Here is a 14,156-nt window from a genome sequence, read left to right on the forward strand (position 1 = left end):
CCTGGGGGGTGGGCATACAGATTTCTGTAGGCAATGGGGGAGGGTAGGTTGGGAAGGTGCGGGGATGAGGGTTGAGGCCTGAAATCCCACATCACCTCAGCCCTGGGTCCCAGTGGCCCTTCTGGGGGCAGGGCGGGGGTCCAGCCCTCAGAGATCTCAGGGAATCCGGGCAAGCGTCACACCCCCTGTTCTGCCCCAGCAGATGCCGCCGTGAACGACACACAGCCTGCGGAGAGGGTGCAGCTGGACCATCAGGTGAGACCCCTGCTCCCGTCCAGGCCACCAGAGACCTTCTTGTTGCCAGACTTAGTCCCACGGACACTCCTCTGTCTTCATATCCCAGCTCCCAGCAGCTCCCACACTGACCTCTCCTGGGCTGCCTGGTCATGTCCTGCTCTGACTCCACCCCTCCCATTTTCTTGTGACCTCATGGCCCCTCCTTCGGGGTCCCCGGTCCTGGCTCCTCGTCCTCTGTCTGACCTTCTGCTGTTGGAGCGTAGCCCCAGGTCTCAAGAGGATGCATGAATAAGTGAACCTTCCCAGACCCCCTAGGCTCCCCTTCATTCATTCACCCAGCAAAGGTGCATAGGGCGAACACTAGCCCCCCGGCTCCCTGGCGGTGCTGCAGGTGCAGCCGTGAGCACACTGTGTCCACACTCCTCGAGCTCACCTGGTGGGTGAGGGAGACTATATGCAAATAAGCAGGCAGTGCCCTAGAATGCAAGGTCCTGATAGGGAAAGTAAAGCAAGAGAAGGAGACAGAGAGCATGGGGGGGGGCAGCAAGTGCAAAGGTCGTGAGGCAGGGACACGCTTTTGCAGGAAGATGGGCCATGTGGCTGGAGCCAAATGAGCAAGAGATAACGTGTTAACACAGAAATCAGAACCGTAGAGAGCAGCCAGAGACGCCAAGTTGTCAGGAAGCCCCTGGAGATTCCGTCAGGAAAGCGACCTGATCTCATCTAAGGTTTTAAAGCATCACTCTGGCAACAGAGTGGAAAACTCACTGGAGGAGATCCCAGTGGGTCCAGGAGGTGCTGCCCCTGTCTCACTGTCTCCCTCCAGCAGAACAGGCCGGATGGAGGCCCCCGGGGTGGGACGCACCCTCAGGGAGGGACGTACGCCCAGGTGATCAAGATCAAGCCTAGGGTGAGGAATTGCCACCTGTCTTTCTCCCCTGTCGGGGGGACTGCTGGACACGAAGGATAGACAAGTGGAAGAGGACACGCAGAGGGATAGTCAAGCGGGTCCCATCCTCTCCAGTCTCCTGGCTTCCCCCAACCTCATGCTTCTGACCCCCCACCAACTACAGGCTGCAGCATCTGAAGCCCCCCAGGATGTGACCTACGCCCAGCTGACCCACTCAACCCTCAGACGGGAGACGACTGCAGCCCCTCCCTCCCAGTCGGGGGAGCCCCCCGCAGAGCCCAGCGTGTACGCCACACTCGCCATCCACTAGCCCAGGGGACCCAGAGCCCGTGCTCTTGGCGGGAGACTGCAGGGACGCCGGAAGGCGCAGGAGCTGCCCTCGGTGGACACCACCTGATGGCCACCAGCCGACCTGGACTCCTAACACAGACCGCAGGAGCCCCTGGGCCCTTTGGGAGTCACCTGATTCTACCTTCAAAGATAACTAACATCCCTACATATTGGAAATTAAGCAACAGGCTTCTCAATTATCAATGATTTACAGAAAGAATAGTAAATTATTCCAAATGGAGGTAGAAGGGGAGAAATAATAATGACAAGAGTACCTACTGATGAGGACAAAACAAAAAGTAAGGAGACATTAACAAAGCCAAAAAAATTCATTCTTGAAAACACTGACCACACTTATAAATCCTAGGCACAGTGACCAAGGCAGAAAGAGAGAAGGCACACTTCACCGTAATCGGGACACTACGGCGGGCCCTACAGACTTTAAGTAGATAAAGAACTTTAGGAGCAATTTTACACCATTGTAGTAGAAAACGTCAATGAAATGGACTAACGTCCTCAAACATACACTTTACCAAAATGATGGACATAAAGATCAATAGAAAATGAACTGTTGCACATATTAAATGTGTTGAATCTGTGATTGATAATTTTCCCTGCAAAGTGAACACTGAATCTGGAAAGCTCCACTGGTCACTCTTCTGAACACGTATGTGCTTATGAAACACACACGCACACGGACATTCCACACACACAGCAAATTTACACACACTTCTCCAGAGAACAGGGAAGGAAAGGACCACTCGCCCCCACACATTTCATCGGGCCAGAGAAAAACAGATGCTGAAACCTGGCAGGAAACACCAAGACAGGGAAAACCACAAGAAGCTGTTTGTCTGTTTCCTGTTTTCCCAAACAAGGTATTCGCAAACAAGCTCCATCGATATATAAAATGGATAATATACCATGCAGGTATTTTTTTTTTCAGGAATGCATGGTTGGTTCCATCCTCAAAAGGCAATGAACATAATTCAAATGTTAGAAGAAGAGTCTAGAAATAAATAATCACATCAAAAAATGTAAAGTTTTTGATTAAATACTTCACCAATTTTTAATTAAAAAACTCAGAAATAAAACAGAATTTCCTATCATTTATGAAAGCATCTTTGTTTAAATTTTTTAATTTACCATGTATTAGTTTCTGGCGTACAGCATAGTGCTATATATATATGTTCTTTTTCACATTCTTTTTCATTACAGGTTACTACAAGCCACTGAATATAGTTCCTTCTGCTATAAGTAGGAACTCATTGTTTATCTATTTTGTATATAGTAGTTTGTATCAGCCAATCCCAAATTCCCAGTGAAAGCATCTTTAGAAATCTACAACAGAAATCAATTTTAAAAGTGAAAATGTGCACTCTTTCTGTCTGTGATTGAAACAGAAGAGACTGTTCACCATTACTCTTCCATTCAGCAGGGCCCTGGAAGAAACGACCAACACCCAGGGATGGAAATAAAACTGTATTGCTCACAGACTACAAAATTGTGTGCATATAAAACAATGTAAGGATCTATTATTCTAATTAGAAGGTGATTTTATCTAATGTCACTGGGTACCTCATCAATATATAAAAATCAGTTGCATTTCAGACTTCCAGATTTAGACCAGGAGGAAACAGAAGTATGTATCCCTGACCCTCCACTGCACAGGAAGTCTCCTGGGTGGCACGTGCACAACAAACAAGAATGCAGGCAGAGTATTTCCGGCCAAGATGGCGGAGTGGTAGGACCACGAGCTCGCCTCGCCTCATGACTACAATGAAACCACAGCTGAATGCTAAACAGCCATCGAAAAAAGACTGGAACCTAGCAAAAAAGATCTTCTGCAACTGGAAACATAAAGAGGGAACCACAGCAAGACGGTAGGAGGGGCGTGCTCACGATATAATTGGTCACCCAGGTGGGTGGCCCACAAGCTGAAGGACAGTGAAGCCGCAGAGGCCCCCCCACAGGAGAGGGAGCTCTGAGCCCCACGTCAGGCTCCCCAGCCCAGGTCCCGGCACTGGGAGGAGGAGACCCAGGACATCTGCTTTTGAAGGCCAGCAGGGCTTGGTTCCGGGAGCCCCACAGGCCTGGGGGAAACAGAGACTCCATTTGCTTGAGAAGCTTACACAGAAACTCACGTGCACCAGGTCCAAGGGCAGAGGCAGTCATTTCACAGGAACCTGGGCCAGGCCTGCCTGCTGGATTTGGAGGGTCTCCTGGGGACGTGGGGGACAGCTGCAGCTCAGCCAGGGGACATAAAAGCTGGTGGTGGGCATTCTGGGAGTGTTCATCTACAGGAGCTTTCCTGGAGGCTGACATCTTGACTGGATCATTGGCACCAAGACCCAGCCCTAGGGAAGCCTCAGGCCAAACAACACACAGGGTGGGAACACAGCCCCACCCATCAGCAGGCTTCCTGAGCCACAAAGGCCTCTAGACACAGCGCTACCCACCAGAGGTCCAGGACCGAGCTCCGCCCAGCAGCGGGCAGGCCCCGGCTCCTCCTGCCAGGAACCCTGCATGAGCTTCTAGTCCAGCCTCACCCACCAGGGACAGATGCCAGAAATAAGAAAACAACAATCCCGAAGCCTGTGGAAGGAATCCACAGACGCATAGAAAGACAGACAATATGAGGAGGCAAAGGGATATCTCCCAGGCCAAGGCACAAGATAAAACCAAGAAGAAGTAAGTGATGAGGAGATAGGCAATTTATCCAAGAAAGAGTTTAAAATAATGATGGCCAAGATGTTACAGAACTCAAGAGGAGTATAGATGCACAGAGTGAAGTCTTTAGCAAAGAGTTTGAAAAAATAAAGAATATGTAAACAGAGTTGAAGAATAAAATCACTGAAATGAATAACACACCCGAAGGAACCAAGAATAGAATAAATGAGGCAAGAGAACAGATCGGTGAGCTAGAAGACAGATTACTGGAAATCACTGCTTCAGAACAGAAAAAAGGATAAGCAGGAATGAGGACAGTTTAAGAGCACTCTGGGGCAACATGGAGCACTCTAACATTCACATTATGGGGGTCCCAGAAAGAGAAGAGAGGGAGAAAGGACCTGAGAAATCGTTTGGAGAGATAATCACTGAAAAAGTCCCCAGCTTGGGAAAGGGAACAGTCACCCAAGTCCAGGAAGCGCAGAGAGCTCCACACAGGATCAGCCCAAAGAGGAGCACACCAAGGCACACAGGCATCAAACTGACAACAGTTAAGGATGAGGAGAAGATACTAAGATTAGCAAGAGAAAAGCAACGAATAACATACAAGGCAAACCCCATAAGGTTACCAGCTGATTTTTGAGCAGAAACTCCACAGGCCAGGAGGGAGCGGCACAATATCTTTAAAGTGATGCACAGGGGAACTTACAACCAAGAACACTGTATCCAGCAAGGCTCTCGTTCAGACTTGATGGAGAAATCAAAAGCTTCACAGATAAACAAAAGCTAAAAGATTTCAGCACCACCAAACCAGCTTCACAGCAAATGTTAAAGGACCTCTAGTCATCAAACTGTAAGAAAAAGGAACAAAAAGAAGAAAGACTAAAAAAAAAAAGAGACCTACAAAGGATTGCTCTGGCTGTTCGGGGTCTTTTGTGGTTCCTTATAAATTCTGGAATTGTTCTAGTTCTGTGAGGAATGTTGTGAGTATTTTGGCAGGGGTTGCGTTGGATCTGTGGATTGCTTTGGGAAGCGTGGCCATTTTCATAGCGTTGATTCCTCCAACAGCACATAAAATCTTTCCATTTCTTTGTGTTTTGTTGTTTTTGATGTAATGGAAATGTCTCTGCCAGTTATAAAATTCTGGTTTTTGAAGTGAAAAAAAAAGTGAATGAAGGGCTGCAAATGGCAAAATAGCCTTCTTTCCTATGGGTGAGTTGTGTTCCATTACATATATGTATGCTGCATCTTTATTATCTATTCAACTATTGATGTGCACTTAGGGTGCTTCCATATCTTGGCAACTATAAATAATGTTGGCATTAATAGCAGGGTGTATATATCTTTTTGAATTAATTCTTATTTTGTGGCTGGCTTTATTCCTTTGATAACTATGTAAGTTTAAAAAGCTAAAGCTCTGAACGTTCTTAGAAACAATGAACAGTACATATATGTAAATTAAAAAATGTGTGTAGTAAAAAAAATATGATCTATGAAGCCATGAAAGACATGGAAGAAACTTAAAAAAGACATATTACTAAGTGAAAGAAGCCAGTCTGAAAAGGCTACAAACTGTACGATTCCAACCAAATGACATTCTGGGAAAGGCACAGCTACAGAAACAATAAAAAGACCATGGTTTCCAGGGGTTTGGGGAGAGGGAGGGAGGGAGGAATGAATAGATGGAGCACAAGGGAGTTTTAGGGCAATGAAATTATTCTGTATGATACTATAGTGGTGGCTACATGTCATTAAGCATTTGGCAAAACCCATAGAATGTACAACATCAAGAGTGAGCCCTAGTGTAAACTAAGGACTTTGGTTGATAATAACGTACCCATGTTTGTACATCAATTGTACCAAATATGCCACACTGATGAGGGGTGTTAAGGGGAGGGGAGTATATATGTGTGGGTGGGGAGGGCTATGTGGGAACTCTGTATTTTTCTGCTCAATTCGGCTGTGAACCTCAAATTGCTCTAAAACTTAAGTCTATTAAAAAAAAAGAAATTACTCAGTCTGAACCACAGGGAGCACATATTCTGGAAAAGAATATGAACGGAGACTCAAAGATTTCACATACCTGGGACCCGAGTCTTAGAAGCAGAGGGAAAAGAGGACAAGACTGGGGGACTACTCAAGAAATAATGGCTGAAATTTCCCAAAACTTGGCAAAACTCATAAATCTATGCATTCTGTGCATCCATGAAACCCAGGGAAGCCCAACCAAACAGGATGAGCCCAGTGAAATGCACACCAAGACGCATCACAGTCCAAGAAAAGAGGAAGAGGTTCCTTGAATGCAGCGAGACAGAAATGCCACCTCGCTGTGGAGAGAACCCCCACTCCAGTGACAATGGATTCATCCGGAACCGGAACGTGGAGGCAGGAAGTAACCTTTCAAGTGCTGAGAGAGGTGCAGTCGCCCCCGGTTCTACAGGTGGTGAGAGCGTCCCTCAGGAACGAAGGGGAAGTAGACCCACTCTCGGGGGAAGGAAAACTGAGAGGACTGACCTCAAGCAGACCTCCCCCAGATGAACGGCCAGAGAGGAAATGATGAAGGGACGGCTCTTGCAACATCAGGAAGCAAGAAAGGAGAACGGGAAAACCAAAGCGGGGACCCGAGGACAGCGCAGAGGACAGAACGTCCACACGGCCCACTTATGTTTCCTCCAGGAGCACTTGCCTCACAACCACTTTCAAATGTTGAGGCAGCCAAAACCAACTCAGCCGCGTTGTCATCCAGTGATGTTTGCATCTTTTGTTAACTTACTAACATTTTAAGAAACAGGGATACATCAAAGTTTCGCTTTAACTCCCGGAGCTGGCTTGCTCAGTGATGGGAGATGTTTGAATTCCATGCAGGATAAAGAAGCTGCGGGACACTCGGGGCAGTCGAGACACACCCGGAAGAGCCATGCCTTCGCAGTAAGGCCAGACTAACTCCACAATGTGCCCAAACACGGAATTTTTTTTTAAGACTTGAAAAGATATGCTGAACCATAAAGTCACATAGTCAACTTCCAAAACATAGTCACACGGTCTTTAAAGAAAGGAAGCAGAATCTGTATACTCAACAGTACAACTTTCACGTGGCCTGCCTAGGAAATCAGAAACAACTCTGCATTCGGGGGCAAGAGCAGAGCTGGGTGTTGCCCTCCAGACCTGAGGGAGGCAGTGGCGGGGGGCCCAGTGCACCCGCCTAACACCGCAGCCTGGCTCCGGCCACAACCAGGCGTCAGGGGTGGCTGACGGGTGACCACCATGACTTCACCAAGTGCCAGCCCTGTCGTGGCTGCTGCGCTGCGTGGGCAGTTCTGCGGGAACAGAATCACGCAGCTTCCGATCACTCTTACATGGCCGTGGATCTGGTGACTGAGAAGCAGTTTTTCTCCACCTGGGACGGACTGTGAGGCCTGTTCACACTCCGCCCAGAGACAAGTTAACTCTCCCTCCTTCACAGCATCGGCCAGGTGGGACCCTCCGCATCTTGACCACGGGCGGGACACCACGTTTGTCCACGACACTGATGGCATCTCATTCACTGGACCTGAGGGGTGGAGGGTGCCCAGCGCTCTGTTGCTCTGGTGTATAGTCCATAAGGTGAGATTTTAAAAAATAGTTTGTCGTCGATGGTGGTGGTGTTTTGTGTGTGCATGTGTTTTGGGAATGGTAATTAAGTTTATTTATTTATTATTTATTTATCTATTTATTAAATGGCGGTCGTGGGGATTGAACCCAGGACCTTGTGCATGCTAAGTACACACTCTACCACTGAGCTATGCCCTCCCCTCCAGACTTTTTTTTTAAAGAAAAGAGAAATTCAGAGATGCAGAGCCTGCCAGAGCAGTGAACTTTACAGAGGTCTTGTTCCCTGAGGCCCGCCCAGGCGCACCCTGTGTAGTAAGGCAGCTGCCACCACCCCTACAACACCCACCACGAAGAAAGAGGCCCACGTCCAGGTACGCACCCTTGGGTCATGGAAGCGGCACGTACCCTGCCTGAGAATGCGGGTGGCCGCTCCGGGGACCGAGAAGCTTGCGGGTCTGAGGGCAGCCCGCGGGAGGACGGGGCTCTGCAGCAGCTTGGGGCTGCAGCCCGAGGACCCCGCGGCCACAGCGGCGCAATCCGCCAGATCCCGTGGTGCCACGAGTGTCTGCGTGTGCCTGGAGGCTGTGCCAATCCTCTGCCGAGCCCCAGGGGCAGAGTCTGTGGGTTCATGTCCTCACACCCACCACCTGCAACAGAGAGCTGGATGCCACTTAAAAATTGCTCCTGACAGGCCCCTGGTCCCCAATGAGACACTGAATGACTCACAGAGACATCGTGTCCGAGCAACTGGAACTTTCCGGGATGAGCTAGCTGGGTGTTGTCATTCCCACTGCTGGATGAGTGTGGCAAGCCGGGGGCCAGGGACAGATGCAGAAGACAAGGTGAGTCGCACAAAGACAGCCCCTCCGGACCTGGCCCTGTCACAGGGACACCTCTCCCTCTACAGCTTGCTGGCCTGGATCGTGCCTGGGCAGTGCCAGGTCTGGGAGCAGTGCTGCTCCACAGCCCTACACGGGGGCCTCTGAAAGATACTGAGGAGAGAAAACGCGTTCGGGGGGCAGACGTCTGGGTGATGACAAGCTAATGCTGTTTTGTGTGTGGAAAGAAAACAGGTTAGATGTGAAGATGTACACGGCCCCGGAGACGGCACAGATGCCCTGCCGAGACGGTCAGGGGACTAGAAGGAGCAGAACTGACTGGGAGGAAACAGGCCATCAGGGAGGAGAAGTGTGTATGACTGGGGGCAACGCACCTGGGTCTGTGAATGAGATGGTAACGTCCCCTGCAGAGCCCCACTGCAGAAAAGGTCCTTAGTAACCAAGGGGACAGGACGGCTCCTCCAGTGCACATCAGCCAGCCTCTGCCCTCCGTTTTCACATGGGCCTCTGAAGGATGGCTGTGGTGGCTGAGACGCAGGCCGGTCACACACCTGGAATCACGGCCTGACCACCTTTCACTGAGTGACCCCACCAGACTCCGCAGGAGGCCCACCGTGTCAGCCGTGGAAATGCACACTGAGTCCTTAATGTTGTGTCATTCCTCCTGGAAGCAGATCAGACATGTGGTTGTGGGTGGATTTCGTCCCTGGTGGGTGCCGCGGGCACTGACTGGGCCCGACCAGCACGTGCCTGTGTGCATACCGAGGCACAGGATGCACCCCCATTAAGTGTGCAGTTTGATCAGCTTTGGCCAGTGTAGAGATGCATGTAGCAACTGTCACACAGTCAGCATGTAAAAAACTGCCATCACTCCTGAAGCTCCAGGGTGACCCTGTAGTCAGCCTCTCGTGCTTACTGCTCATTTATGTATCTCCTCTTGATAAATGTCTGTTCAAATTGTTTTGTTTGTGTGGGAAGGTTTTATTATTATTTATTTGTAGGAGTCCTTACTTATCCCACACACAAACGCTTTATCCCGCACACATACTATATGTATACAAAACCCATTTCTCCTCTTGTGGAGGCTTGTTTCTTCCGTTACATAACACCGCCTTTTGAAGAGCAAGTTTTTAATTTCGTAAATCCAACGAGTCTTTTTTGGTTATTGTTTGGCCTTTTTGTAACTTTCTTGAGAAACGTGTGTCTAATCCAAGGTTGTTAAGACTTTCTTTCATGTTTTCTTTGAGGTGCTTCATGGTTTTGACTGTTGCAGTTGGATCTATGGTCCGTTTCACGTGACTCATTCCGTCTGGTGTGAGGTAGTGAAGGTGAATTTTTCTCCAAATAGATATCCAGTTCTTCCAGAAACACTTGTTGAGAAGATTATCTTTTTCTCAAGGAAGTACTGTCCCTTTGTTACAAGTCGGTTGATCATGTATGTGTGTGTTTACCTCTGAGATCCCTATTATTTATTTTCTGCCTACTTATCCGTATGCAAATGCCACAGTGTCCATTACCTTGGTTCCTTCCATAGAAAAGTATGGAGTAAGACATCCAAGTTTAGTCCTCCTCTGAATTGTTGCGCTGTTTTTGCTCTTTTGTATTTCCATATACATTTTAGCATCAGCTTGTCAATTGCTACAAAAGCTAGTTCAGATTTTGATTGGCGTTTCCTTGAATGCGGGTCGATTTAGAGAGAGCTGATAACAATATTGAGTCTTTCAATCAATGAATGTGGTGTATCTCTTTTGTTTTGTTCTGTAACTTCTCTTAGCTAAGTGTTACAGTTTCCAGCCTTCAGATCTTACACGTACATACTTACATTTATCCCTACATGTTTATGGGTTTCGGTACTATCATAAATAGTATTGTTTTAATTTTTAATTGCCAGTTGTTCCTTGTTAATCTGTAGAATAAAATCAATTGGTTTTTGAATACTGATCTTTTATCTTGAGACCCTGCTCCTTCACCTACCAGTTGTAGAAGCTCCTTTGTAGATTTCCTCCACACAGGAGCACGTGGACTGGGAATAGAGACAGCTCCTCTCCTTCCATTTCAGTCTGTGTGCCTCGGCTTCCTTCCACTCGTCTCACCGTGGTGGCCACTTCTGAACAGAAGTTGCGAGAGCACCACGGTCTTGTTCCCAGTCACAGAGGGAAAGTGTTCAGTATGACGCTAGTGAAACGCAGACCCTAGGGGCTCTCTAATTAAGGACACTCCTTTCTGCTCCGACACAGCTGGGCATTTTAGCTCATCAGATCTTTGTGCGCATATACTTACAGAATGATGTGGGTTTTCTTTGTTAAGTCTGTTAAGATGGTGGATTAATCTTACTGGTTTTCACATGTTGAGCCAGGCTGGCATCCGAGGATAAACCGTACTTGCTTGTGACGTGTTATCCTCTTCAGATATGGTTGGCTTTTGTTGACCAATATCGTGGTGAGGTTTTTTGCATCAATGTTCCTGAGGGATATTGGTCCGTAGCTCTGTTACCTTGTACTGCCTTCGTCTGATTTGAGTTTGGAGTAATGCTCACCTCATACAACTGCTGCAAAGTGTTTCCTCCTCTTCTATTTTCTGGAAGCGATTGTGTGAAATTGTATTATTTCTTCCCATAAATGTTTAGTAGTATACACCAGTGAGGCCACTGTGGCCAGGCGTTTTCTCTGTTGGAAAGCTGTTTTAACTACAAATTCAACGCCTTTAATATTTTTAAAGAATATTCAGATCACTTCCTAAGTGAGTTTTGGTGGTCTCTCAAGAGTTGCTCCATTCGAGTCGTCAAAATTATGGTGCAGAATTGTTTGTAATATTCCCTTATTATCCTATTAATGTCTGCGGGGTTTGTAGTGATGTCCTTTCATTCATTCCAAAAATTGGCAAATTGTGTCTTCTCTTTTTTCCAGGATTACTATGCCTAGAGGTTTGTCAATTTTATTGGCCTTTTTAAAACAGTCAGCTCTGGGTTTCCATTGTGTTTCTGTCTTCTGCCTTCAGGGTCACAGGTGTCTGCACTTTATTATGCTTGCTTTGAGATGAGTTTGTGCTTCTTTTTCTTGGGTATTAAAATGGAAACTTTGGTTAGTGGTTAGAAACCACTTTTTTTTTTTAATACGAGCAGTTGCTGGCCTTACTTTCCTTCTAAACACTGTTTGAGCTGCATCCCACAAGGTTAGTGTGCTGCATTTTCATTTTCATTCGGTTCTAAATATTTTCCCATTTTTTTTGAGTTCCTCTTTGCCCCGTGGATTATTTAGAAGCGTGGTTTTAGTTCTCAAATAGTTGAAGATTTTCTAGATGTCTTCCCAGTAATAGCTTTTAACTTCAATTCCATTAGGGCCAGAAAAGAAATGATATGTGATACTGATTAAACTTGTTAAGCTTTGTTTTATACCCAAGGATAAAGACCGTCTTGGCCAATATTCCATGTACGCTTAGAGAAAGCGTATTTTACTGTTGGTAAGTGTTCTCTGTGTGCCAGCAGGTCGGGCTGGTTGATGGCACCGTCACGGCTCTCGACACCCTTGCTGATCGGCCATCTCTTTGCTCTATGAACCACCAAGAGGGGTCTTAAAGCCCCTGACTGCAACTGTCGGTTTATCCGTCTGTCCTTTCATTCCTGTCAGTTTTTGCTTTATGTGTTTGAAGCCCGGCGGTCTTGCGCGCACACATTTAGGATAACGTCCTCTTGATGAATCGACCTTGGTATCTTTATGTAGTGTTTCTTTATCCCTGGTAACCTCCTCGTTCAGAAGTCTCTGGTATAGTTTTCTGCTCTGTCTTGCACCGTATAGCCACCGCGGAAGACAGTGCTGCTTCCCCCCGTTCCCAAAGACGTCCAACCTCCAGTCCCTGGTACCTGTGGATATGACCCCTTACATGGCGAAAGGTGATTGCCAGAGGTGACTAAATGAAGTATCTTGAGATGGGAACATTATGCCAGCTAATCTGGGCGAGCCCAGTGTATTCACAAGGCTTCTTGTAAGGAAGGCAAAAGGGTCCGAGTCAGAGGTAGGTAATGTGCTGACGGAGGCTGGAGAGATGGAAGGAAGGGGCTGCGAGACAAGTCCTGCAGGGACTCTGGAAGCTGGAAAAGGCAGGGAGACAGATGATCCTGGCAGAGAAACTAAGAGCAGCCAGCCCTGCTGACACCTTGACGTTAGCCCAGGGAGGCTGACTTTGTACTTGTGACCTCCAGAACAGGAAGACAGCAAATCTGTGTTGTTTAAAGGCCCTAAGTTCATGGCAATTAGTTACAGCAGCAACAGGAAACCGACGCAACCACAAAAGCTTTCTTTTGATTAATGTTTGCATAATACATTCTTTCATCCTTTTACTTTTATCCTTTTTTTTAAACTTTTTTTTTACTGAGTTATAGTCTTTTTATAATGCTGTGTCAAATTGACATCACTGTATTACAGCGATCCTCGTGTGGACTGCGGAGTTGGGTCCTGTCAATCCAGTCTTACAATCTCTGCCATTTAATTGAGCTTTCACCATTCATACTTAATGTAATTACTGGCAAGGCTGTATTTAGGTTTGCCCTTTTACTATTTCTCTTTCATGCCCCCTGTTGCTTGCTCTTCCAGTTTTGCTTCCATGCCTTATTTTGGCTTTTTGGAGTATTTTTTAGTATTCCATTTCATCTACTGGTGCTGTAACTTTTTGTGTGTTATTTTTTAAGTGGCTGCTGCAGGCATTACAATATACACACCTAATTTCACAGAGTTAATATTTTGCCTCTTCCAGACAAACGTGGAAACCTCATCACCATGCAGGTCCTTTCACCCTCCTCTCCCCGCGCTTCACGTTGTGGCTGTTGTATGCATTCCACTTACACACTTAAAAACCCCACCAGACATTGTTAGTTTTGCTTTCAACAGCCATGCATCCTTTAAAGAGGTTAAGAGGTCAAAAATGTGCTACTTTGTTGACCTAGGTATCGGCCACTTTTTACTGCCTTTATTGTTGAGTTTCCAAGTTTCCCTCTAGAATTATTTCCTTTCTGCCTGAAGAACGTACCTCACCATTTCTTTTAGAGCAGGTCTGCAGGCAACAAATTCTCTGTATTCCTTCCTCTAAGAATGATTATTTTGCTTTCGTTTCTGAATAATACGTCCAGAAGAGTTCCAGGTTGGCTCTTCTTGTCTCTCAGAACTACAAATCTCCCAAGCACAGCGGTCTCTGACGTGAAATCTGTGCTTACTCAAATTGTTTTTCCTCTGTATGTAACGTGGCACTTTTCTCTGGATGTTTTCAGTTTTTTCCCTGTGGTTTGATTATGATGGTGATGTGTGTGAGCATGTTTTAAAGCTTATCCTATTTTTCATTTGCTGAGCATGTTGGACGTGTAATTTTATGACTTTCAACAAATCTGTAAAATGGTCAGCTATTTATTTCCCCCCAAAATTTTTTTCTTCATTGATACTCTCCTTTTGCTGGGAGATAAATAACATAAGTTGTCTCACAGAGCCTGTGTTCATTTTTTAAAATCTTTTTCCCCTCCAGCCTGTGCTCTCACACAATACCTGGACAAAGAACTCAGTATGAGACGAGAGTCCTGCCCAGGGGTAGGAAGG

General features: G+C 46.8%; 1 protein-coding gene across 6 annotated transcripts in view; it reads left to right on the top strand.

The window, feature by feature from the left end:
* Positions 1-2,591, top strand: part of LOC102538583 (leukocyte immunoglobulin-like receptor subfamily B member 3) — a 73,670-nt gene extending 71,079 nt beyond the window's left edge. For 4 of the 6 annotated variants that reach the window (XM_072968367.1, XM_072968370.1, XM_072968369.1 and 1 more), the window contains 3 exons: positions 203-255; positions 1,064-1,147; positions 1,311-2,577. In XM_072968367.1, coding sequence (XP_072824468.1) covers positions 203-255; positions 1,064-1,147; positions 1,311-1,457 — 284 coding nt within the window. In that variant the 3' untranslated portion in view covers positions 1,458-2,577. Of the gene's footprint in view, positions 1-202; positions 256-1,063; positions 1,148-1,310 lie in introns of all 6 variants that reach the window. The other 2 variants (XM_072968364.1, XM_072968365.1) reach the window with 2 other exon arrangements.
* The last annotated feature ends 11,565 nt before the right edge of the window (positions 2,592-14,156 follow it).

Source organism: Vicugna pacos, chromosome 9 (assembly GCF_048564905.1).
Source record: "Vicugna pacos chromosome 9, VicPac4, whole genome shotgun sequence".
NCBI classification, from domain to species: Eukaryota; Metazoa; Chordata; class Mammalia; order Artiodactyla; family Camelidae; genus Vicugna; species Vicugna pacos.